The sequence below is a fragment of the Pollicipes pollicipes genome, unplaced genomic scaffold (genome assembly GCF_011947565.3).
Source record: "Pollicipes pollicipes isolate AB1234 unplaced genomic scaffold, Ppol_2.1 Scaffold_2555;HRSCAF=2994_pilon_pilon_pilon, whole genome shotgun sequence".
NCBI classification, from domain to species: domain Eukaryota; kingdom Metazoa; phylum Arthropoda; class Thecostraca; order Pollicipedomorpha; family Pollicipedidae; genus Pollicipes; species Pollicipes pollicipes.
The window spans coordinates 1,903,984-1,925,787 of record NW_023596136.1 but is presented as its reverse complement, the minus strand read 5'-3'; the positions used below and the strand labels follow the sequence as shown (position 1 = coordinate 1,925,787).

General features: G+C 59.1%; 1 protein-coding gene across 1 annotated transcript; it reads left to right on the top strand.

Annotated features, from left to right (window-relative positions):
- The first annotated feature begins 999 nt into the window (after window positions 1–999).
- Window positions 1,000–19,912, top strand: LOC119107423 (dual specificity tyrosine-phosphorylation-regulated kinase 1A). Its single transcript, XM_037230861.1, has 9 exons — window positions 1,000–2,425; window positions 7,821–8,083; window positions 13,352–13,534; window positions 16,080–16,227; window positions 17,392–17,678; window positions 18,166–18,312; window positions 18,703–19,117; window positions 19,473–19,596; window positions 19,759–19,912. Exons 2-9 carry the CDS (start codon window positions 7,859–7,861, stop codon window positions 19,910–19,912), a joined length of 1,683 nt encoding a protein of 560 aa, XP_037086756.1. The 5' UTR covers window positions 1,000–2,425; window positions 7,821–7,858.
- The last annotated feature ends 1,892 nt before the right edge of the window (window positions 19,913–21,804 follow it).

The following is a 21,804-nucleotide window of genomic DNA, read 5'->3' as shown; positions in this document are numbered from 1 at the left end:
TTCTAGCTCAATCCATTGAAAATTTGGGCCTATCCGGAGTCGATTCCGAACCCCTTCCCCCTCTCCTTTGGAGTTCAGCACATTTTGACGTGACGCATGTGAAACGGTTTGTCCTGCGCAGCCCGTAACTGCACGTTGGGAGCGCCGGCCGCCGAGCCTTACCGCCCGTCCGTGGTGTGCGTCTGCACCGTGCCGGACAATCAGACATGTGCTTCGATCCCAGCAGTTGGAGGGTGTGGGATTACCAGGTGGAGGCCGGCCGACGCGACAACAGCTGTGTGTCGTCGCACGCTCTAGGCCCATCGCCGAGCTGTCCGCCCGCTGCACCCCTTCCCCGCCCCCCCCCCCCCCTCTTTAAAAGGGCCAGGCGCTGTGGGTCAGGCCGGTGCACAGCTGAGCCTGGCCAATCCGCTCCGACGGCGACACGCACCGAGCCCAAACCGGCCCTCCAGCTAGCGCGGTGCACGCGGCGCGCGCGTGGCCGGCTGCTGCCACGTCATGACGTCAGCCCCGGCTCCATCACCGGGCTGGCCGGGCGTGCCCGGCGCCGCGTGCGATGCAGTCGGCGCCGACCCGGGAGCCGCCGTGCTTCTGTCCGCGCGGCGGGCGCGGCGCGGCGCTGACGAGCCGGCCGGCCGCCGCCATCTGTGCCGCACCGGTCCGCGCGGCGGCGCCGCCGGCCGCTGCCCTCGGCCGCCGCCCGTATCGACAGCCCGGCCGCGTCCCGGCCTGCGGTTCAGTGACCGGGCCGGCCGCCGATCTGCGTACCGGCCAGCCGCGCGCGGCCGCCGCGTCGTCGGCTGCCAGGCTATTGATCCGCCGCCGGTGCTGCGTCACGCGCCAAAGCCACGGCCGCGCCGCCGCTCCGCGCCCAGAGTCGGAGCCGGTAAACAACGCGTCGGATTCGGACGCGGATCGGTGAAGCGGCTTGATGGATGGAGCACCGCGGTGGGCGGGGCCTTGCCCGCGGCGCAGGTTTGATGCGTAGTTTCCGGCGTGGCTTGTGGTCGCCGGCGAAGATTGCCCGATCGTGTCGAAGCGGTCAGGATAAGCTAGTGCTACAAGGATCGGGCGTGTAGACAGGGTATTACCGAAGTTGGCGGCGTCCAGACCCCAGCGCTGTTGGAGGATTTTTAATGATGAGTGTTAGGGCTGATCGAACTCGTTGGCCCAATTTGCAGCTACGCGGCTGGATGGGTGACGGGAGTTTAGGAACGAAGTTCGCAGAATGTGCGTGGGAATGGGTTGGAAAACTAGTGGCCGGGAAATGGAACACATGTGTGGCAAGTTCTGAAATGTTTTCCAGATTCAGTCGTCATCGTTGGGGTTTTATTGAGCACTCAGCATCTGATACGAAATGGTGTCGTCTGTATCTCACCCTGGCAAGAAGAGCTGGGACCGCGAGAGTCGATACCCGTACCCCTGTGTTCTCAGACGCCAGTGAGACCCAGAGAAGCTGCTGCGCCACCAGCGCCCCTCACGAGTGTAAGCATGGTTAGGATATTGCATTCCCATGGTGTTGCAATGTCTTGTGTAAGCGGATGAAACGTTTTGGGAACTGCTGAGACATAAACAAGTTACGTTATTTGTTAACGCTTCGGTCAATGATTCCTGTACTGTACTGCAGTCGCTGAACCATGTCAGACGAGGTCTGCTGTATTGGCAGTCGTTTACCGGCATAAGTCGCATGACTTTCGGGCCATCACATTATCAAAGCTGGGATGAGGCGGGAAGGAGTGGGAGTGAGTCTCGTGAAAACCAGCATTAACTTTCTGACGGCGCATTGAACGAGAGCTAAATACCGGTTTGTCCCCGAACCGACACCACTACGCTGAATTTGTACGAGGAAGCCGCAGCCTCCGCAGTCAACCGCCTACTTCGCTTGAAATTTAAACGGCACGCGCCTTTGTTTTAGTTATTTACTACGTAAGCAAATAGTAAAACCACGCGCTAAAGCGCACGCGAATATTCCACAAGTACCAGAGATGACGCATAGCAGAGGTGCCCTGGTGTATTTTCACGTGATAGATATCCGCAGTTGTGTTTGCAAGGTTGAAGGGCAATGGTGTAATCTCGTGTTGTTTGTCAGGTTGCATTTACAGGGAACGGTTATCTAACTCGTATTATTTTCCTAAGCGGCGTGGCGATATCAGTATAATTTGCTCAGTGTATCACTGGCTAAACATGAAGTTAAGCATATAAGTACTTGAGAACCTGTACTTCTCTATGTGAACCTGAGAACCTGTACTTATCTGTACTATGTGGGCTAGGACCAGCTTGATTTGTGAGCGAGAAGTTCACTTAACGGCTCCAGCAGTGGCTCCAGCTATAGAAATAGATGCATTACGTCGCAAATAACGAGTTTCTGCATCTCCTCACATGGTCACGAGTTTCGAAGATTTGAAAACTTCGTGCCGCCTATGACGTAAGTTAACGAAATTTAACGCATGTGGTCTCGTGCACGTGTTCCTATGTTGGATGATTTCAGAATATTCGTTTAAAGAATATGACACTATCTGACTCGGTGCAAGACTAGTAAGACAATTTATTTTGATATATTTTGTCCGTGAACTTCATGCCCATCAATTCGTCTGCATAAGATGCTTGCTTCAGTTCGAACTTGAGTAGACATTTAATAACGTATTGAGAACATCCGGACTCCACTTGAAGTTACATTATTTGTGAAGGCGGAGAATCCTATGCGAATTGCGAGGAGGCAACGTAATTTTCGTCACGTTTTTTCATGCTCTGCACAAAAGATGAACATTTCCTGTTGCCAGGAGCTAGGGGAGGGGTGGGGAGCTGCTCCCTGCCCCCTGCCCCCTGCCCCCTGCCCCCTGCCCCTTGCCCCCTCCCCCCAATCCGGTGCATGTATGCCGGAGACTCGTGAGATGCGTTTTGAACAGGCGTGGGGACAAAACTGACCTCGACTTTGGCTTTGCAAAGGCGCGGTTTTCCTCCAGTTGCTTCGGGCTTAGCTTTGAGCCATTTTGTACGGCTGGCGTCGGCTTTGGCTTCGGCGTCGAACAAATTTTGATTTATGGTTCCAGTTTTCTTGCGATCTTGAACTGTTGGCTTTGGTTTTATGATGACTTTTTCACTACAGTTGTGACTTACTTCACGAAAGCAATGTTTCACCTTATGTCTTATGCAACCACAACCACTCATGTTTGCGACGCATGCACAGCTGAAAGCCAAAAGCCAGCCTGTCTTTCTCAGGGTGAGTTATCATCACGGCTGTCGATTTGTATTCTTTCGGATGGGCCACCGCCCCATCCATTGTCCAATCTGCTCCCCCCCCCCCCCCTCCCATGGCGAGTTTGGTCCCCAACGTTCTGGAGTCCAAGTACATGCAGGACACTACAAAGACGAGTTAGAAATTTTATCAAACTTATAGAAGATTTTGTACTAATTGCTTCAAAGGTAAGAAAGGCCAAATAAAATGAAGAATGCACCAGACGGAGGGCACCGGGCGCGAGAACAACCAATGTGAAATAATCCCTCCGAAAGTTTTTTTCAAAATGAATTCGCATCTTTCAAGATTAGACTGGGGTGTACATTTCAGCTTTATAATTTGAGGTTGGTTGGCTTTGAACAGCTTAAAGGTTACAACAACACGGAAATGGAAATTTCGCTTCCACTTTTCCATTTCCCCCCACTAGATTTCAGCACGCCCTCGCAGTGCTGTCAATGCTAATTCGTTCTTATTGACAATAAAAAACTCGTGCAGGTGATGTATTCGCTTGGACTGTCTTCTAAACGTACTAATTGATGTTTTAAAGCGTTCGAAGGTGTTTTCTTTCTGGCGCGTCATCGTTGTCATCCAACCGTTGGTCACCGCCTGGTGTCAGCTGGGGAGCGGGCCGACACCGTGCGCCCTTCGGAGCCCGCAATGCCGGGCGTCGGGTTTTGTTCCTAAGGCTTGCAAGCGCGCATGTTCATGACTATCGGATCTGATTTTCTTCACTAATAAATTCTGAATGGAAGTAGCGCATTCCCAGATTCATGGGATGACAATGTCAATATACGGCTTTGATCCCGTGCCGAGCTGCAGTGTACGTTCACTGGGTCCTCACTACCTATCGCTGTGGAAGAAAAACGGCGAAAGCCCTTAGTGCGATTAGTTAAAAAAGAAAAACACCGAGCCATTGTAAAAGGAAGATAAGAGAATGATGAAAAAGCTGTATCCTGTGTAGTTATTTAACGGCAGGCTCTTTCAGTTTCTTGAGTTGAAAATGCGAACAGAATTGCATCTTCCGGTAGCTTCAAGCTTCTGTTGAAATTGGAGCAGGCTAAAAAAATAATGAGACGAAGAGGAACACGTCCGATGATTTTTCCTGCGGGGGGCTTTGTTAACTCTATGCCCCCTCCCGCCCCCCCCCACACACGCACACTATCGTATTAAGACTTGCTGAAAAAGGTGCAATAGCCTTGGGTGTTATTTTTTTGTTGAACCCCGTGATGGACACCACAACTTTATAGACCTGTGCAGAAGGGCGCAGGGATTTCAGTCGCGCTATTTCATCAACGCCATCTAAAGCCAAAGGACCTTATGCGTCAAACATTGTCATCACTATTGCCGCCGAATGCGCTCTTCTACTGCATCTCTGTTGTAGTCACAGGTTTGAAAATCATTTGTCAGCTAGAGTGACCGCGGACCTCCGAATGTACTATCATCGTCCGTGCCGTCCAGAAGTGGTCAGGCTGGCTGAGCGTGGGTGAGCTCGGCCGACCGGGTCGGCCAGAGTGATAGCGGGCCTCCGAATGTACTATCATCGTCTGTGCCGTCCAGAAGTGGTCAGGCTGGCTGAGCGTGGGTGAGCTCGGCCGATCAGGTCGGCTAAAGTGATAGCGGGCCTCCGAATGTACTATCGTCGTCAGTGCCGTCCAGAAGTGGTTAGGCTGACTGACTTGGGTGAGCTTATTGAGGACGCAGTATGCACGCAACATTATAGGCACACAGCCACTAAAGAGCCAGCTCAACTAATAACGCTATCACAATCAAAGTGGATTGCCCATGACATTGACAACACCGGGGTTTGGTCGGCCACACGTTCGAATTATAGCAGGATCGGGAGTGTCGCTTTCCGTTCAAAGGTACAATAGCTTGGAGTAGTGCACCTCAGGAGTACAGCAGGCTCGCAGTGTGTATTGACTGGAATGAACGAGGAAAAGCCATGCCAAACATAAGAGAATTTGCCTGAGCGTAGTTACGGAATGGTTGAGGGCCATTGTCTTAAACGATGCGTGGAGAAGCACTTACGTTTTGTTTGACTGAAGTGCGTGTATTTCGCCGATTAAATTTTGATTTGCCGCGAACTTGCTTGTAAAATGATTGCCATGGGCACGTACATTCTAGACAATCCATTCTTGTAACTGCATAGATAAATAGTTAACAACTTACCTTAGTGCACAATGGCATCTATACGCATGTTTCACACTTCAGTATGCAAAAGAGAGGTGCAACTGCACCCCGTCTCTTACACAAAAGTGGCGTGCTTCTAAACAGCTGAAACAAACGGCGGGTTTGCTATGTGATTGCTGTGGATAAATGCATTTTAGCGCTCAGTATATACGTATATTCACATAAACGTAAAGTTGATGAAATCCCAGAAGTTTTTCGCACCTGTCCCTTTTCGGTGACTTTCACGATTCTCTCCCCTCCCCCAACCATTTTGAGAAATCGAAACCCCTGGTTATCATCTAACAATAGCTGAAGGACAAACGTATAAAACGTTATGTACAACCAACATAGAAAACGGGAACAATGTATATCAATTATGCCATCCGGAAGCTAACACCTTTTCTCACTTGCTCTGCGAAACCCTGATGATATTTTCAAATCCCGTGTAGTTTTAGGCTAACGCAAAAATGGCTTTGGTGTCGCAAAACTGCGGCTTACGTCAGATTCGGATTCGAATGCGGCTTCGAATTCGGCTTTGTGACTTGTTACTGATGTGTTCAGCTTCGGCTTTGAAACTGTCGACTGTGGCTTCGGCTTCGTGTGTACAAACTTCGAAACCAGTGATTCCGGGTCTGGCTTCACGTTCTAAAGGTACGGAACCACTGGCGTCAGCTTCGGCTTCGCAATTGAGAATATCAAAGCCACCAGCTTCGGTTTCGACTGGGGCTTCATGACGTTTTCTTGGCTGGGGATTCGGCTTCGGAACCAGAAGCCTGACTTTGGTCCCACCTTCGGTCCGCAATCGCGCACAAATATCTCAGCATGAGTCTGGTCCCGGTACTGGGTGCTCGTGTTATTTATAGCGTGGAACAGCACCGCAATAATCCCTTCGCTATCCCAACCAGCGAAAAGACCAGTAGCAAAGTATCCGCCGAGCAGGGAGGAAGGTGACAGCACCTGAGTGGCGGGTCCGCGGTGCGAGGAAAAGCTCTTGTTATTGTGTATCGACCATCCCCAGGGGTGCATCCCCGGATTGCTGGTCTTGTACTTGTGTTGATGATTTGCACGGGCAAAATATCTTCCGGGAGCTGCCTTGGTTCGGACGCCACCGATGCCAGTGATGGTTGTGCACATGGAACCCGCCCTGCTAGTGGTTCGGATGCAGCTTTCGAATGATTTGGCGTATGTTCATGGTGAGCGGTCTCTCAGAACAATCCTTAACGCGCATGCAGCGGGGAAAAGGGAGGCGTGCAATAAAGACGTGGCAATCTACCCAACTTACCTCAGAGTGAGTCCAAATTATTTGTAAAATGGCAATGACAGGCCAAGATCATGGTGGTATTTATTTTACCCCTTTCAACCTTGTACAAATTAATATTTTCCCATGGAATCCCGTTTGTGTGGGAGTGGGGCTGGGGCATTCAGGCTTCTGAGTCATGCTTTATATGAACCTAAACGCAAAAGCATTCGTGTTGAATGGGCTGAAATCCGGAAATGGGCTTCGACGCTATTTCACGCAAAGCACGGCACGGTGGAACCTGTGTCACTTGTCACGCTCTGCTTTCACACACGCTGTTCGGGACCCATCAACCTATTGCGCCGGCGGCCACCCGACAAACAGCGGTGATCCGGTAAACAGGGCCGGCGCGGCGCGACGGAAGAGCGCCTCCCGGCCGCGGCCCGGCCGGCTGCGGGTGCGTGTTTGCGCGCGATGCCGGCGCCGGCGGCCGCCACCCGGGGCGGCGAACCCCAGCGCCATGGAGAAGGCCCCCTCCGCGGCCACCTGCCGGCCGGGGGCGCAGGGGTGCGCAGGGCCGCGCCAGTGGCGGCCCGGCGACGGCCGCAGGAGCTCGCACATCTGCCGGCCGCGGCGGCCCGGCGCCCTGCCGTCGTCTGGTGTAGGCTGGTGCGGCTCCGGCCGTGGAAGCATGCCGATGCTGTGCCGTGCATGGTGTTACGACCAGGGCCTTGACGGCGGCGGCCGTATCAAGGTGACTGCGGATGGGATTAGTGATCGAGTGGGCTGGTTGGGCCCGTGCTGTCGGCAATTGTCAGCGGTGTCGCTTTGTCGCTTCGGTGGTGTCGCTTTAGCCGCTGTTTTGTCTCTGTCTGTTGTTGTGCTGTCTGCTGCGTTGTAATGCGCTGTGACCTACGACATGATACAATGCGCACGTCACACAGTGTTTGTGCAACAGCAGGCAGTTGTCCTTGCGCTGGCAGTTTCATTTTAGCCGCCGCATCCTGCGTTCTTCCTATGCGCTGGCCTCCCATTTCATCAGCTGTGGTCTCACGTGGTGTGCCCGCTGCCTGCTGCTGTCGTCTGACCTCTCGACACCAACCGTCCAGGTGCCGAGCGCGGTCACTGGCGGTCAGTCTACCGGCCGTGGCCTTGACCCCACTCTCCACTGCGTTTCAGACCAACTGAGGCCCCGCAACGGGCCCTTGTTGCCACGCATGGTGCCGACTACCAACGCGCCGGCCGAGGCGCCGCCGGCGCCGCCACCGCCGCCGCCGCCGCCGGCCGACGGGGGGCCGATGCCACCGGCGCCCCCCGTCGTCGCTGGACCGGATCTGCTCACCATGCAGGCGCGCATTCCGTACCGGTTCCGTGAGCCCACGCAGGCACCGCTGCGCAAGCTCACGCTCGACCTCATCAAGACGTACAAGCACATCAACGAGGTGCGTGCGCGTGGAAACGGGTGGAGGGGGAGACGGAGGAGGACGGGAGGAGGCAGAGGGGAACCGTGGCGAAGACGCGCTTGGCAGGATTCTCCGACCAGTCAAATCTTTCGTGGGACTCGGCGTGGCGGTCGTGGCGCCGATCCCGCCCCGCGGTGTGGTCTGGTGACTGACAGCGAGCTGTTGCCATGCGGCCGCCGGGCTGGCCCTGGCGCGCCGAGCGCTGCCGTGTCGGCCGCGCCTCCGCCCCATGGGCCGCCGCCGCGACGCCGGCCGGTGAGAGCGGGCGGGGGCGGCGCGCCGCTCGCCGCTCGGCGGGGGCGGGCGGCCGCTGTCCGTGCGCTGACGTCACCGCCGCCGTCCGCCAAACATCGGCCGGCCGCGCGCACCTGGCGGACGGGCGAGTCCACTGCGCGGCTGGCGGGGGAGGCACCTGCCGGCCGGCTGGCCGGCGCCGCCCCGAAACCGCTACCCGGGCGAGACGGGCACGGCGGGCGGCGGCCGCGGCGTGGTGTCGCCGATCGCTCAGCGGCCCGCCGTCGCCGCGTCGACAGGTGCGGCCACAGCGTCTCGGAGACGCGCCCGCTGACTCGGCGCGGCGACGGCAGAGACGTGCGACGCCCGCAGAGGGCCTCGACTGGCCGGCTGCCTGACTGAATTGTGTGCTTTGTTCGGCGTGTTTGCAGAGCCCGCACCTGGTTGCACCGCTATTCGACCTTGGCTGATGACTTATAGCAATGGGTTTATCCGGTCCAATCAGCAGAACGCTTGCTTTAGGGATTAAAAGTGGAGTTTCTTACTGGCTCTACACCCTATAACAAACGAAAATCACCAAATCGCGATGAGTAGCGCCAGAGAAAATTTTGCGTGCGCTGCAAGCTGCCAGTCTAATTGCATATGAATATTTGACATTTGACGATTGCGGCGTGGAGCTGCTTACAGAAACAGTGACGTATCCCGGCCATTGACGAACGCAGCAATCGAATTGCTTAGACTGGTCCATGTTGTAAATCTTGGGAATGTCAAAGCGTTGTCAGAATCACATGGTATGTGATAACCATCTAGCCATGCGGCCATGTGGCCACATGCTGCCAATTGCATCCGATTCAGCCATGTGGATCGCACATACTGAAATAAGCGCCAATGACACTTAACTCTTTGGGCTGGACTAGAACCCATTGGTTTAAGGACGAAATGCGTGCTCGGACTGTCGTTCTCGCCTGGTATGTTAGTATGCACTTATGCCATGTGCGCATACTAACACTAGACGGGTCGAAAGCCCGAACAATGATTCCATGTATGGTAACAACACCCAGTTTCAATCCTTCCGTAAAGCCAAGGGTTCAGTCTTGCCGCTCAGATTACCGCACAGTCGGGCCGGGCCGTCCCCTTAAAGCCGGCCGGGCCGTCCCTAAACCCCGAAATACGCCGGCGGCGAGGACTGTGCACTTATTTCCCCTGTGGAGTGCGCCGGGCGCCGCTGCATGAATGTCAGGCAGTTGCGTGCCAGCGCTCCGCGAAAACTGGCGCTCCGTTTTCGGCTAGGAATCGCGTCCGGCATCTCAGGCATTGCGTCATGCCCGTCCCGAGCGTGCACGCGGCGCCGGGGCTTTGTCTGCCGCCGGCGTGCTGGACGCTGGAGGAGGAGAGCCGAATGTCGTGTCGGCGGGTGTTATCCACAACCACGCTGCCTGACAACCGGATGGGACATTCAATTCCGTCCAGAACCAGATCTTACCAAATCGTACAAAAGTCAGTTAACGTTCACATTCTCTCGGAAGCAGCTTCACACAAGTGACGGCATGTTTCTGTAGTGACTGGGTCCATGCTCGCCAACACTGGATGAATGATTGGCCGTCTCCTCCCCTCTCGGGGGGGGGGGGGGGGAGCGTCATTCAGCTGAGTGTTGACGCTGTTTGCGCTGGTGGGAGTGGGAATGTCCATAGGCGGGAGGGAACCGCTTCTTGCCGTCTTCTCCATACCACCGGTCGATGAGCGGCTCCAGACAGAAGCGACGTGCCGCAAAGATAGGCCCTGCGCCGACTCGGGGGTATCCTTCACATCGCCAATCTCACATGCTACGGCAGCCCCTTCTGGGGCGTCTCCCGAGCCGACGAGGACCGTTTATTCCGCTGATCTGATTTGGACCTGGAATCTGCTGAGCCGATCTGTAGGCATGTGGTCCCTGTCGACTGGTCCGTACCGCCTGATCCGGTCTGTACCTATGGTCTGTTCTGCGTGGTCCGGTCGGTACCGTTTGGTCTGGTCTGTGTCGCATAGCGTGTACCGTGCGGTCCAGCCCGCACCGCCTGCTCTGGGCGCCTGTTGCCTCTGATGGTCGAGACGCGCCTGACGGCCGGCGGCGCCGCCGGCGGCCCTGACCGAGTCCGGCGGCGCCGCGCCTGCCCCGTTGCGCATTATTGATCAGCCGAGCCGGCTGGGACCGCCGGTCCCGCTCGGTACCCCGTCCCCGGCCTGTCACTGCGAGCCGGCCCGGTCCGAGCGGCCGCCGCTCGCCGTCGCCAGCTGGTCAGGTCACATCGGGCTGGAGCCGGCACCACAGACCCGGCTGCCGCCGCCGCCGCCACCGCCGTCTGCAGCGCCGGCGTTGCACCCACAGAGCACAACAGTGCCGGGCGCCGGCAGCCAGGGTCGCCGGGAGCAGGGCTCCGGCTGCGCAGCGTGCGGCGTACGTCGGCCACACCAGCTGGCCGGCCGCCAGCGCGCCGGCGTCGGCCTGGTGTGAGGGTCAGCTCGTCAGGCTGGTGCTGGGTCGGCGGCTGGCCGCCGCGCCGGCGTTGATGATGCCAGCGTGAAGACGCAGCCGGGCGTGCTGAAGTGGTATCGCGTGGCACGGACGCGCTCCATGCGGTGCCTTAATGGCTGGATTACGAGGTGTGTTGTGACCGGTGCTGACCGGTGTACAGAGTATGGTGCGGCGGCGCGCGCCGGACATGGGTGTCATGTGGTGGACCAGAGTGCGTACCACAACAGGTGGGAGCGAGGAACCATATGGCATATCTTCCGCAGGTGACATTCTGGGTGGGCAAGGGCAGAGACACATGAAGCGAAGTCGTTTCGTTTTGTGATTGCGCGCCCTGAAACCGCTATCATATGTAACGAAATAATGCCTTGTATTGCAGTTATAGTAGAGCCGGGGATGAAATCGAATTAATTTTAGGGCTTGCCTCAAGGACAGATCACGACTTAGGTGCGTCACGAGCAGAAAAAGCTACAAACCCCGTCTGTGATTGTTAAGCGCGTACACGTCCATGCCTGTTGTCACAAGTTGTGTCAATGGACAGGAACATAAACGCCCAAGAGCGATAGCCAAAGGGCATGCCGCCGTTATGGAGCGATCGCACCCAGCGCTGTGCTAGAGGAGGTCTGATGTCGCGGAAGTGGTGTCGTTCTGACGAGCTGTCGGTGGCCCCGTCTGCCGATGGGTCGGCCCTGACCGAGGCGAACTGGGACGGCCGAAGACGGCGGCAGTCTGGCGTGAGGCCCGCTACCCGGCCCGTCCGCTGGCCAGCCAGGAAGAAGAGGGTCGGCACGACCGGACCAATGCGCCGGCCCACCCGGCTGGGACGGTGATCCGGTGGTCGGCCGCCTCGGTTCCCTCCTGTCATGCCCCATAATAGCAATGCTATTTGACGACATGCTTGGTGGAATAATGCAAAAGCGCACGCCGGTTACCATACGCATCTGCTTGGATCGGGAATGAATGGGAGATCTGGCACTACAGGCGCGGCTCTGACCGAGGTGGCGGGGTGTGCGGCTGTTGCCGGGGCTCTGGCGTCGTGGCGTGTCCTCAGTCGCGCACGTGCCGCGCTTGTCTTCGCTGCACTCCAAGTGCCACCCCGATGCAGGCCGTGTCGTGTTGTACCGTGCCGTGCCGTGCCGTGTGAGTCCACCAGCTGGCGATGGCTGGTCGGCTGCGGCTCGCGCCTGGCCTTATCACAGTCTGAGCCGGCCGGTGCCGGGTAGATCGGGGCTTCTGTCCGAGTCCGTGCTATGTACAAACAGGCGCGGGTGGCGGATCGGTTCTTCCCCCCTAAACACCTGTCGTGTTTCGTCGTGAGCAGAGCCCATCAGCTTTGCCCAAACCGCCCTTACTCGTCTTCGTACGCCGGTGGCAGTCTGCGGTCGGTCAGTCTGCTCGTCGAATCGGCCGCCTGTCCGCATCCCGCACGTGATGCTGCGCCGCCGCCGCCGGCCGCTCCGCCCGGCACCGGCCCCGGCCCCGTTCGCGGCCGCGTCGCCGCCTCTGATGTGTCGCCGGAACGGTGCACTGATCCGGATGTGGTCGGCCGGCCGTTGGAGGGGCCCCGGCCGGGCGGGGCGGCCGGCCGGCTCCGTGCCCGGTGTCACGGCTCAGGCGCGGCGGCCCGGCCGGAACACGCCCAGCCGGTTTGGGTAGCGGCCGCTCGCCGTCAAATGGACCGCTCCTAGCCGCCCGGTGGACAGGTGGGGTGGCGCGCTCGGTCCGCTCGACCCGTGCTGCTGGTGGCAGGGACAGGCCAGCCGCCTGTCGGGACGGCTGTGTAGCCGGAGGACTGAGATAGCACAGACGCATGCGTCGCCTGGCGGCCCTGACATATAAACTCAAATATTTAGCGCACGTGGCCACGTGCTCTACTTGCGCACAGTACCTGCGATGCACGCACAGTGTTGGCGAGCGTGCGTGCCTACGGTTTCTTCTGGACTTGCTGAGAAAACGCTCAGACTGCATAACTCCAAAATATTTCTGTCCTGTAACAGCTACGATGCCAGTGTTTCATAGTATGAAGATGCTGACCAGCAACGTCACCAGATCCCATGCAATCGCTTTATTCTTTTTTCACTTTCAGTTTGTGATGTTTGGAAAGGTGTTTTCTGCGTGTTCATGTCGCACCCGCGTGTCCACTGCCCCTGCGCCGTAGGAATTACAGTAGGCTGGGAACTGGCGCACGATTACAAAAATGAATCACTTGCAGTCTGCGGTAGGAAAACTGCGTACATAAATTGTTGGGACCAAATCCGGTAAAATGATTCTGCTCCTGTCAGCCGCGTTGCAAAGTAAACGCCTGCGTTGGATTTTGAATGTGTATTTGTGCCACAGATGTGTGTAATAGATTGTATTCGAGTCATACTTAGACTGCGTGGTGTGTGGAATCCGTGCACCGTGTTTTCTACGCTGCTCTGCAGTGTTCGTGCAGTTATTAACTGTGATAAACCGCCATCACCTGCGTGTCACACCCTAACCTGCTGCCATCTGTCGTTGATCAGGTGTACTACACTAAGAAGCGGCGTCAGCAAAGCCAACGGGAAGAAGGCGGCCACAAGAAGGAGCGACGGCTTCTGAACGACGGCTACGACGACGACAACCACGACTACGTCATCAAGAACGGCGAGAAGTTCCTGGACCGCTACGAGATCGACTCCCTGATTGGCAAGGGCTCTTTCGGCCAGGTACGTGACGCTGAAGGCCTTCAGCTGGCGCTCATGGCAGCTGAGGAAGTATGTGCGGACGGTGTTTTGGCTGTGGTGTCTTATAGGATAGTACTCCGGGAAGTATTTGCGGGCCATGTTTGGACTGTGGTGCCTTGTAGGATAGTACTCCGGGAAGTTTGTGCGGACGATGTTTGGGCTGTGGTGTCTTGTGGGATGGTACTCCGGGAAGTTTGTGCGGACGATGTTTGGGCTGTGGTGTCTTGTGGGATGGTACTCCGGGAAGTTTGTGCGGACGATGTTTGGGCTGTGGTGTCTTGTAGGATGGTACATCGGGAAGTATGTGCGGACGATGCCTGGGCTGTGGTGCCTTGTGGGATGGTACGCCGGGAAGTATGTGCGGACAATGTTTGGGCTGTGGTGCCTTGTAGGATGGTACGCCGGGAAGCGCATGGTAGCGGTGCTGCTAGTCCCCACCACACATGGTTCGCGAGGCGCCTGATGCAACTAAACGCTGCAAGCCCGCGAGCACGCGAATTCTAAGCACAGCCGAATAGCAACACACGGGCTCTCACGCTACGGACTCCGCCGCGTTATCCGTGCGATCGCCACCCCGCCAGCACCACAGTCTCGCTGCTTGGTGCCCGGCACATCTCAGTTCAGTCCCGTGCACTCCTGGTGTCCGGCTCGGCTGTCCCCTGTGGCCGCTGGCCGTCCGTCCGTGCCCCTAGCCCCTGGTCCCTGGCGCCATCTCCGACGGCACCTGTCGCCACCGGTCAGCGGACCGGCCCCTGGCGGCCCCTCGACGGCGACAGCGGCGGCCTCCGTCCGCCCGTGACCCACATGGGGGTGCGGCAAAAACGGCGCGCCGGCCGCTCGCCGGCCAGCGGCGGGAAAGCGGTGGCCGCGTGTCGGCTCCTTTCTCCGTGACCTCCCCGGACCAGACGGGGCCGACCAGACAGACAACGGCCGCGCGCGCCCGGCCACTGCGCAGTAGCCTCGGTACAGGGGCGGGCTCGGCGCGGCGCGCGCTGGCGCTCCGTGTCGGCGCCGCTGGACGAGATGAGGCCAACGAATGCGATTGTGTTGTTGAGTGCGGCAGTTTCACGATTGCGATGGCGTGGCTGAGTATTTGAACCTGGCAAAATGTTCCCAATATGCCCTCCATCTGCAATCGATGCCAGTAATGCAGCCTTTTGGCAGGCTTGGGAGGCACCATTGAGCCTGGTGGGCCGCTGAACGTAACTAGAATGACAATGATTCGCTGTCGGAACACATCACGTGCCGCTTAGGGGATCTGTTCCAATGAGCTGAGTTGAGCAAGCCAACATCCTGGCGGGGTGGGAATCGCTGACGTACCGCACGAGCGGATTCCTCCTCCGGAAGCCGCTGCTGTCGGTCTTGGACTTGTCGCTGTTAAGGTGGCGACCAAGTTGACACGGCTGGGGCAGCCCAGAAAGTAAATAGATACCTTATTTGGACCGAGGAGCGGGTGCCATGTTGGTGCAAGGCGACATGACAACAAGCCGGTCCAAGTCGCTCGGGCATAGACATGCCTTTTTGTTAAGTTTGGCTCGCGTAAGGCGGCGAAAGGCGGTCCTGCCTTTGATGTATTAGTCCGTGTCGGTGTGTCACGTGTCAGTCGTGTCTTATGGTCTGTTTGCACGCGACACCAGCGACACGAAACAGTTGAATTAGGCTGTAAGCAAGTGTCTCTTGTTTGTAGGACGTAGGCATTCGTTCTGCGATACTGGTAGAGAATCGGGCACTAAAACGGGATTGTTTGTCCTGTAACGGCCCCTTCTGTCCGCCCTCCTCTCTGCTCTGCCTTGACATCGCGCTGCTCTGCCGGTGTGTCCAGTGATGTTTTCTTTCCTTGACAGCCGCCGTCTTCCTCTTTGATGTGCAATGATGTGCAATAGTCCGATTCCGTGTACTGCACCAAGCCTGTGTTTGTGTCATCGTGCAGTTGTGTGGCCATCACAGCCCTACCGGACGCCCGAGAAACAAACGGCTCTCCGGGTTGTGTTCGGGCAAGCCGCTCTGTCCTACCCTGAGCTGGTCCGTTTGGACCGGTCCGTCTGGACCTGCTTTCCCTCCGATGGGACTTGGTCCGTTTGGATCGGCCTGGCTGAGTCATACTGTCCCTCTGGCCTCAGCTGGTCGGGCTGAACCGGCCTGGTTAGACACACTTCCATCTGCGCTTTCACAGCCCCGCAACTGGTGTCATGAAGTGAGGCACCGCATGGTTGGAGAAGCAAAATTTGTGTTCGGGCAGCCCGTGCCCAGTTAACGCCGGCGGCGGCACTTTGTTGGCGCTTGGGATTGTGGTGTCGTGGCTTTTCCGTCAATAGACTCGTTAGAAAACATTATAACTTACATAAATGATCGACATGGTATGGATATTCCTCCCTGACACCCGCACCACACCGAGACAGCGGTTATGTGAGTGATTTGTTTCACCCGTCGGTGACTTGCTCCCTGTGATGACCTTGCATCTCAACGGGCTCCAGCACCTGCCCTGCCCTGCCCTGACCTGTCCTGACCTGATCTGACCCGGCCTTAGGTGGTGAAAGCGTATGACCATGACGAGCAGACCCACGTGGCCATCAAGATAATCAAGAATAAGAAGCCGTTCCTGAACCAGGCGCAGATTGAGGTCCGCCTGCTGGAGACGATGAACCGCGCCGACTCAGAGAACAAGCACTACATCGGTGAGCGATGAGACCGGCGGCGCCGCGCCGCGAGCCACGGCCCCGGACGCGGACACGGCCGGGCCGCCGCTGGCGCGCGTGCCGTGCCGTGCTGGCTGCCGGCACAAACCGCTCTTACGTAAGCATGTACCGTGCGTCCCGAATCGGGCGCTGAGGCTGTGTCGGGCGCCGATGCGACAGCACGCGGCGTGCAGGGTCGCCTTTGTGCGCCGCGGCCCGCCGCCTCCGTGTCGGTCTAGGGCGGGGGTCCGGACGCCAGTGTCATGGCCGCCTGTCTGGGCGATGCCCGGGCCGGCGCCGCGTCCGGAGCGGGCAACGCCGGCAGACCTCCGTCAGCGTTGTCGGCTGCGAGCTGGCCGGCTGGAGGGAAGGCCGGGGTGGAGCCGGGGCGCCGGTGGGCAGCGGGCGGCGGCCAGCGCGGTGGGGCTTCTGTGGGCGGTGTGACACCCGCGGTGAGAGCCCCGCGCGGCGCCGCCCGGCGGGAACCACGCGCCGCGCCAGGGTCGGATCGGGGCCAGGTGTGGCGACTCAGGCCGGCATGGCGCGCCTAAACCGCCACAACTGGCGGTCGGGGCGCGGCGCGGCACAGGATGGGACCTCGTGGGACCGTACACCTGCTCACGCATTCGCGGCTCGCGTGTCGCCACGGTCGCCCGGCTCATCTCTCACGTGGGCGCTCGGCGTCGCCGGAACCCGGTGCACGCACTGCTCGCGGCGTCACGCGGTGCCGGCGCCGGCTGCGGGCGGGGTCAGAGTTCAGCCGCGTGGCCCGCCGTCGGGACCGCTGGTCCGTGTCAATCGCGTCACGTGACCATTAGGCATGTCAGGCCAGGCGGCGACGCTGTGGGGATCCGCCGCCCTGGGCTGAGCCGTAAATTTGCGCGTTTGGGTGGGGTCGCCCCGTGCAGGGAATCGGTGGCGCTATGGATGTCTGCGGAGGGAGTCAGGAGCGAACGGTCCTAGCGTTGGGGCGTTGTGACACGAGGGCCTGTGACGTGTCGGCCCAGTCAATCCGTGTTATTGTCGCATGACCTGAATCGAAACGTGGTCGTGCGTGCCAGCTGGCGCGGACATCTGTTTCGTTTGCCGTCCGTCGCTGACCCACATGTCATGTTCGTCCCCCTCCCCCGCCCTCCCACACTCATCCCTCCCCTCCGCCCGCAGTGCGCCTGCGCCGCCACTTCATGTGGCGCAACCACCTGTGTCTGGTGTTCGAGCTGCTCTCGTACAACCTGTACGACCTGCTGCGCAACACCAAGTTCAGCGGCGTCTCGCTGACGCTGACGCGCAAGTTCGCGCAGCAGCTGTGCACGGCGCTGCGCTTCCTGGCGTCGCCTGAACTCAACATCATCCACTGCGACCTCAAGCCGGAGAACATCCTGCTCTGCAACCCCAAGCGCTCGGCCATCAAGATCGTCGACTTCGGCAGCTCGTGCCAGCTGAACCAGCGGGTAAGTACTGCGGCAGCGGCGGCGGCGGCCGACGATTTGGGCGTCGGACGACGGCACGCAGTATGACAACGCCACCGGTGACCGAACGACCGCGGACCGGAGGCGGCGCCACCGTCAGCCGCGCAGACGCCAGGCCGTGGCGGCGCCACTGTCGGCCGTGTGAACGCAGGCCTGGGACAACGTTGCTGTCGACCTTGTGGACGGGGAGTTTTGGCGCGCTGCGGCAGTGACGCCGCGAACGGACGGTGCACTGTTGGTCACGTGAAAGCGATAAATCGATAGGTGGAGCCACTGTCGATCAGGCTAACATTGGATTATGTTGTCTCCGCTGTCGACTGGCTAACTGTAGCTGGTTTCGCTTCCCGGGCGCAGCACGACTTGCTGTCTTACGGTATACTGTCAGTGAAACGCGTCGAATTGTTGCGCGCTTGCTGCTTGTCACGCCATGCTGCTGCCATGCTGACCGTCCGCGGCGGACGCCCGGTAGATGTATCAGTACATCCAGTCGCGGTTCTACCGCTCGCCGGAGGTGCTGCTGGGCATCCCGTACGACCTGGCTATCGACATGTGGTCGCTCGGCTGCATCCTGGTCGAGATGCACACCGGCGAGTCACTCTTCAGCGGCACAAACGAGGTGGGCGCTCCCCGCACGGCGTGACGGCGCACCGCGCGGTGATGGTCACGCGCGTCACGGAAGGCTGGACTGCAGGGCTGCAGAGGGGCGCGTGGGGGCGTGACGATCGCATGTGCTGGTGCTACGTCGACTTCTAAGGGGGACTTTGTGGGAATTGTGTCTGCGCGCATTTGGAGCTAGGCTGTGCTTTACTTTGTGCTGTGAAGAGCGCGTTGGAGTGTCAATCGAATGACATTCTACAGCGATGACAGTGTTACTCGCCCCATCGATGTTTGTGGTGTCTATCACCCGCTCCGCGCGACTCGCAGCGCTCCCACAATACCCGCCTCGGACAGGAGCTCACCGCTCCGTCTCGCTCACCGCTCCTTGACCGCCACTCCGGTGACCCAGGTGGACCAAATGAACAAAATCGTCGAGGTGCTGGGTATCCCGCCGAAGGCAATGCTGGACCAGGCGCCGAAGGCGCGCAAGTACTTCGACAAGCTGCCGGACGGCGCGTACGGCCTGAAGAAAGGCTCGGAGCCGTACCGGGTGCCCGGCTCTCGCCAGCTGCACACGCTGCTGGGCGTCGAGACGGGTGGCCCCGGCGAGCGCCGGCTCGGCGAGCTCGGTCACAGCGCCGCCGACTACCTCAAGTTCAAGGACCTCGTGCTCAAGATGCTCGAGTACGATCCGAAGGCGCGCATCACGCCGCACCAGGCGCTGCAGCACAGCTTCTTTAAGCGGACCAGCGACGGCAGCACCAACACGGGCGGGTCGCCACGCTGCACGCCGGCGGCGGAGGCCGGCGGCCGGTCTCACCCCGGTGCGTGGCGGGGCGCGACCCCGGCTGGGACTGTGTGAGAGGGAGAGGTGGGGGGGGGGGTTGAGCGTCCGGTAAAGTAGATGACGAGCCTCGCAGGCGTGTCGGAATGTGGGCAGAGGTAGGCTTTTACTCGCTTTTTTATTCTCTTCGGTGGTTGATATCTGAGGCGATGTTTCTGCGAAGGTGCATTGTGATGTGTTGTGTCGTGAGTGAAAATTTTCGCTTTTGGTGGTTCTCTTATTCATTGCAAACACACCGCGGTGATCCGTGGTATGCGACTGTCGTGACTGCTGAGGCCTGGCCCCGTGCCTGATGCCGGTCGCTGCCCCATTTGACCCAACCTCTGCCCCCGCAGGACCTTCGTCGGAGTGTCTGCGCACACGTAGTGACCCCACCGAGCCGGGGCCGGCGGCAGCCGGTCTCTCACACGAGTACGCGCTGTCGCAGCCGGCCGCCATGGACTGCCAGTCGCCGCTGCGGCCGGCAGCAGCGGGCTGGGCGCGCGCCTACCGGCCGCCGCCATCGGCTGGCTACCGCGGCCACCACCCGCACCCCCGGCTGCTGCGCACCACCGAGCAGCCGCCGGGCGCCGGGCGCCGCTCCCCCGACGCCCTGTACGCCAACACGCTACCGGCGGACAGCGCGCCGCCGCCGCCCGGCGAGCCACCCACCGCCCAGTACGCCAACGCCGGCTTCCTGCTGGGTGCGGCAGGAGGCGGCGCCGAGCCCGCCGCGCGCGAGGACAGTCCCATGATGGGCGTGTGCGTGCGGCACAGCCCCCTGGCCAGCCACTGAGCGCCGGCCAGCCGGCCGACTCACCCTCATCCTGTGCATACTGCGCCTCGATCTCATCGTCACCCGGCGGCCGGCCGCGCGTGCGCCCGCTCCGTGCACCACCCGCGCCACGGAGCCGAAATGGCCGCCGGCGGCCGGCCGCCGGCGCCCGCTTGTGATACGCGACCCCGCGCGGCGCCCGTGCGCGATGGTCGACACTGCCGGCGGCGGTCAGCAGTTCCTAGGCGGCGGCCGGCAGAGGGTCGCTTCCATCTGTGGCCTGGGACGGACCGGGCCGTCCGGGTCGGAGCCTCCGGCGGCGGCGGCGCTGCGCCGCCGGACCGGACGCGACTGTCGTGCATATCTCACGAATACATAGCATGAATTATAGACCGTCGCTGAGGCGTGTTTGTGGCGCGGCAGCCAGTCAGGTACACAGCAGAATCGACTGAGGCTCAAGACTGCCGACACAGCGGCTCAGATGTGCTGAACAAGGCTGCCGCTACTTGCTCCCTGTTCCAAATGGTGCTCACGAAAACTGTTGTACCTTGTTTTCAGGGAGCGGCTCGTTTTGCCGCAATTTTAAGTGGAGGTGGGCGGAACTCTTTCGATTATGTGGCGCCAACCGCTCACTCTTCCCTTCCGTAGCTGATGCCGATACAATTGTTCAGGCAACCAGCGACAACAGGCCTGCTAGGTCCCACTGATGGACCAATAAAATCCCTCGCCACCCTGGATCTTACAACATGACGAACAACTCAAATGACGGCCGTGTACGTAACGTTGACAGCGTCTACGTTACACTCCGTTTGAAAATCTGTGACAGCCGTCCGCCCACTGGTCCGCCATCTCAAAACGTTAACGCAGTGAGCCTTGTCGTGTGCCATTCAATGCCGCTACGTGATAACATCCATATCCTATGCTACGTGATAACGTCCATGTCCGTGCTGATGTCTATTGAGCCAGACTGCGGCCAGAACCCGACTTTGAGCGGCGCTGTCATTGCGCTTCATCCGCAGCATCAGCTGTTGGTGCTGGAGACCAATGCCACTCGAGGTCACCCAAGAGCGCGAACAAGCGGGGAGGTTGCGGTGCCGGGCTCTGGCCAAACCGGTCGGGCGCGATCTCGCTGGGAGGGCGGAGGGGGGGGGGAGGATGCTGACCTCTCCGTAACGCAGCGCGTCACATGACCCCGCTCAAACGGGCGCCCGCGCGGGCAACACAAGATCGTGCGGACACACGGCGTGGTGAATGCAACAGCACATGCTGAACGATGCAGCCAAGCACAACTCAACGCGCGTCCCTAACCTCAGCAGACAGGAAAAGCAGCAGCTCTTCGTCATATTCCGGGAAGGCTGCTGACGATCTCCAAGTAATATGTGAGTGTACATCTCTACCGGAGCTCACACACTCACATATCTGGCGGAACCCTGGGATGCGGTGCATTTGTTTGCTCGCATACATTTGTGCATGCATGCACTTTTTCCGCAGTTGAATATGCACTTCCCATTTTTCCATGGTAAGCACTTCTCCGTTTAGCACATGTCGCAGGCAGGGGCGTAGTTTCAAAAGATTAGCTGGTGGGCTGAACTTGGAAAAATGGCTAAACCTTTTCCTCCCATTCCAGAATGCAACAAAAAGGATCTGTCCCCGCCAGGACCGCCTGCAGTTTAGTACTTACGCCGTTTCGCAGACAGAGGCATGTTTTCAAACAAATGAATTGTTGGACGAAACATAGCGACTGGCTAAACTTATCTTCGCCCCGCTCCCAATTGCAGCAAAATGGATTTCTCCACGCTAGGGCCCCAATGAGGATGGGTTGGGGGTGGGGCTCAGTGAGCACAAAGTATCGCTCGCCGTGTTTAAGTAAAAAATTGCTCACCTAGGATGGGGGCCTGGCTTCTCTGGCCGCG

What these genes read in the sequence shown, in the direction of transcription:
- LOC119107423 (XM_037230861.1), top strand. Translation starts at nt 7,859, where the DNA reads ATGGTGCCGACTACCAACGCGCCGGCCGAGGCGCCGCCGGCGCCGCCA. An exon ending in TCTTCAGCGGCACAAACGAG is followed by an intron (nt 18,313 to 18,702) that starts GTGGGCGCTCCC and finishes CCGGTGACCCAG; the next exon opens with GTGGACCAAATGAACAAAAT. An exon ending in GACTGCCAGTCGCCGCTGCG is followed by an intron (nt 19,597 to 19,758) that starts GCCGGCAGCAGC and finishes ACCGGCGGACAG; the next exon opens with CGCGCCGCCGCCGCCCGGCG.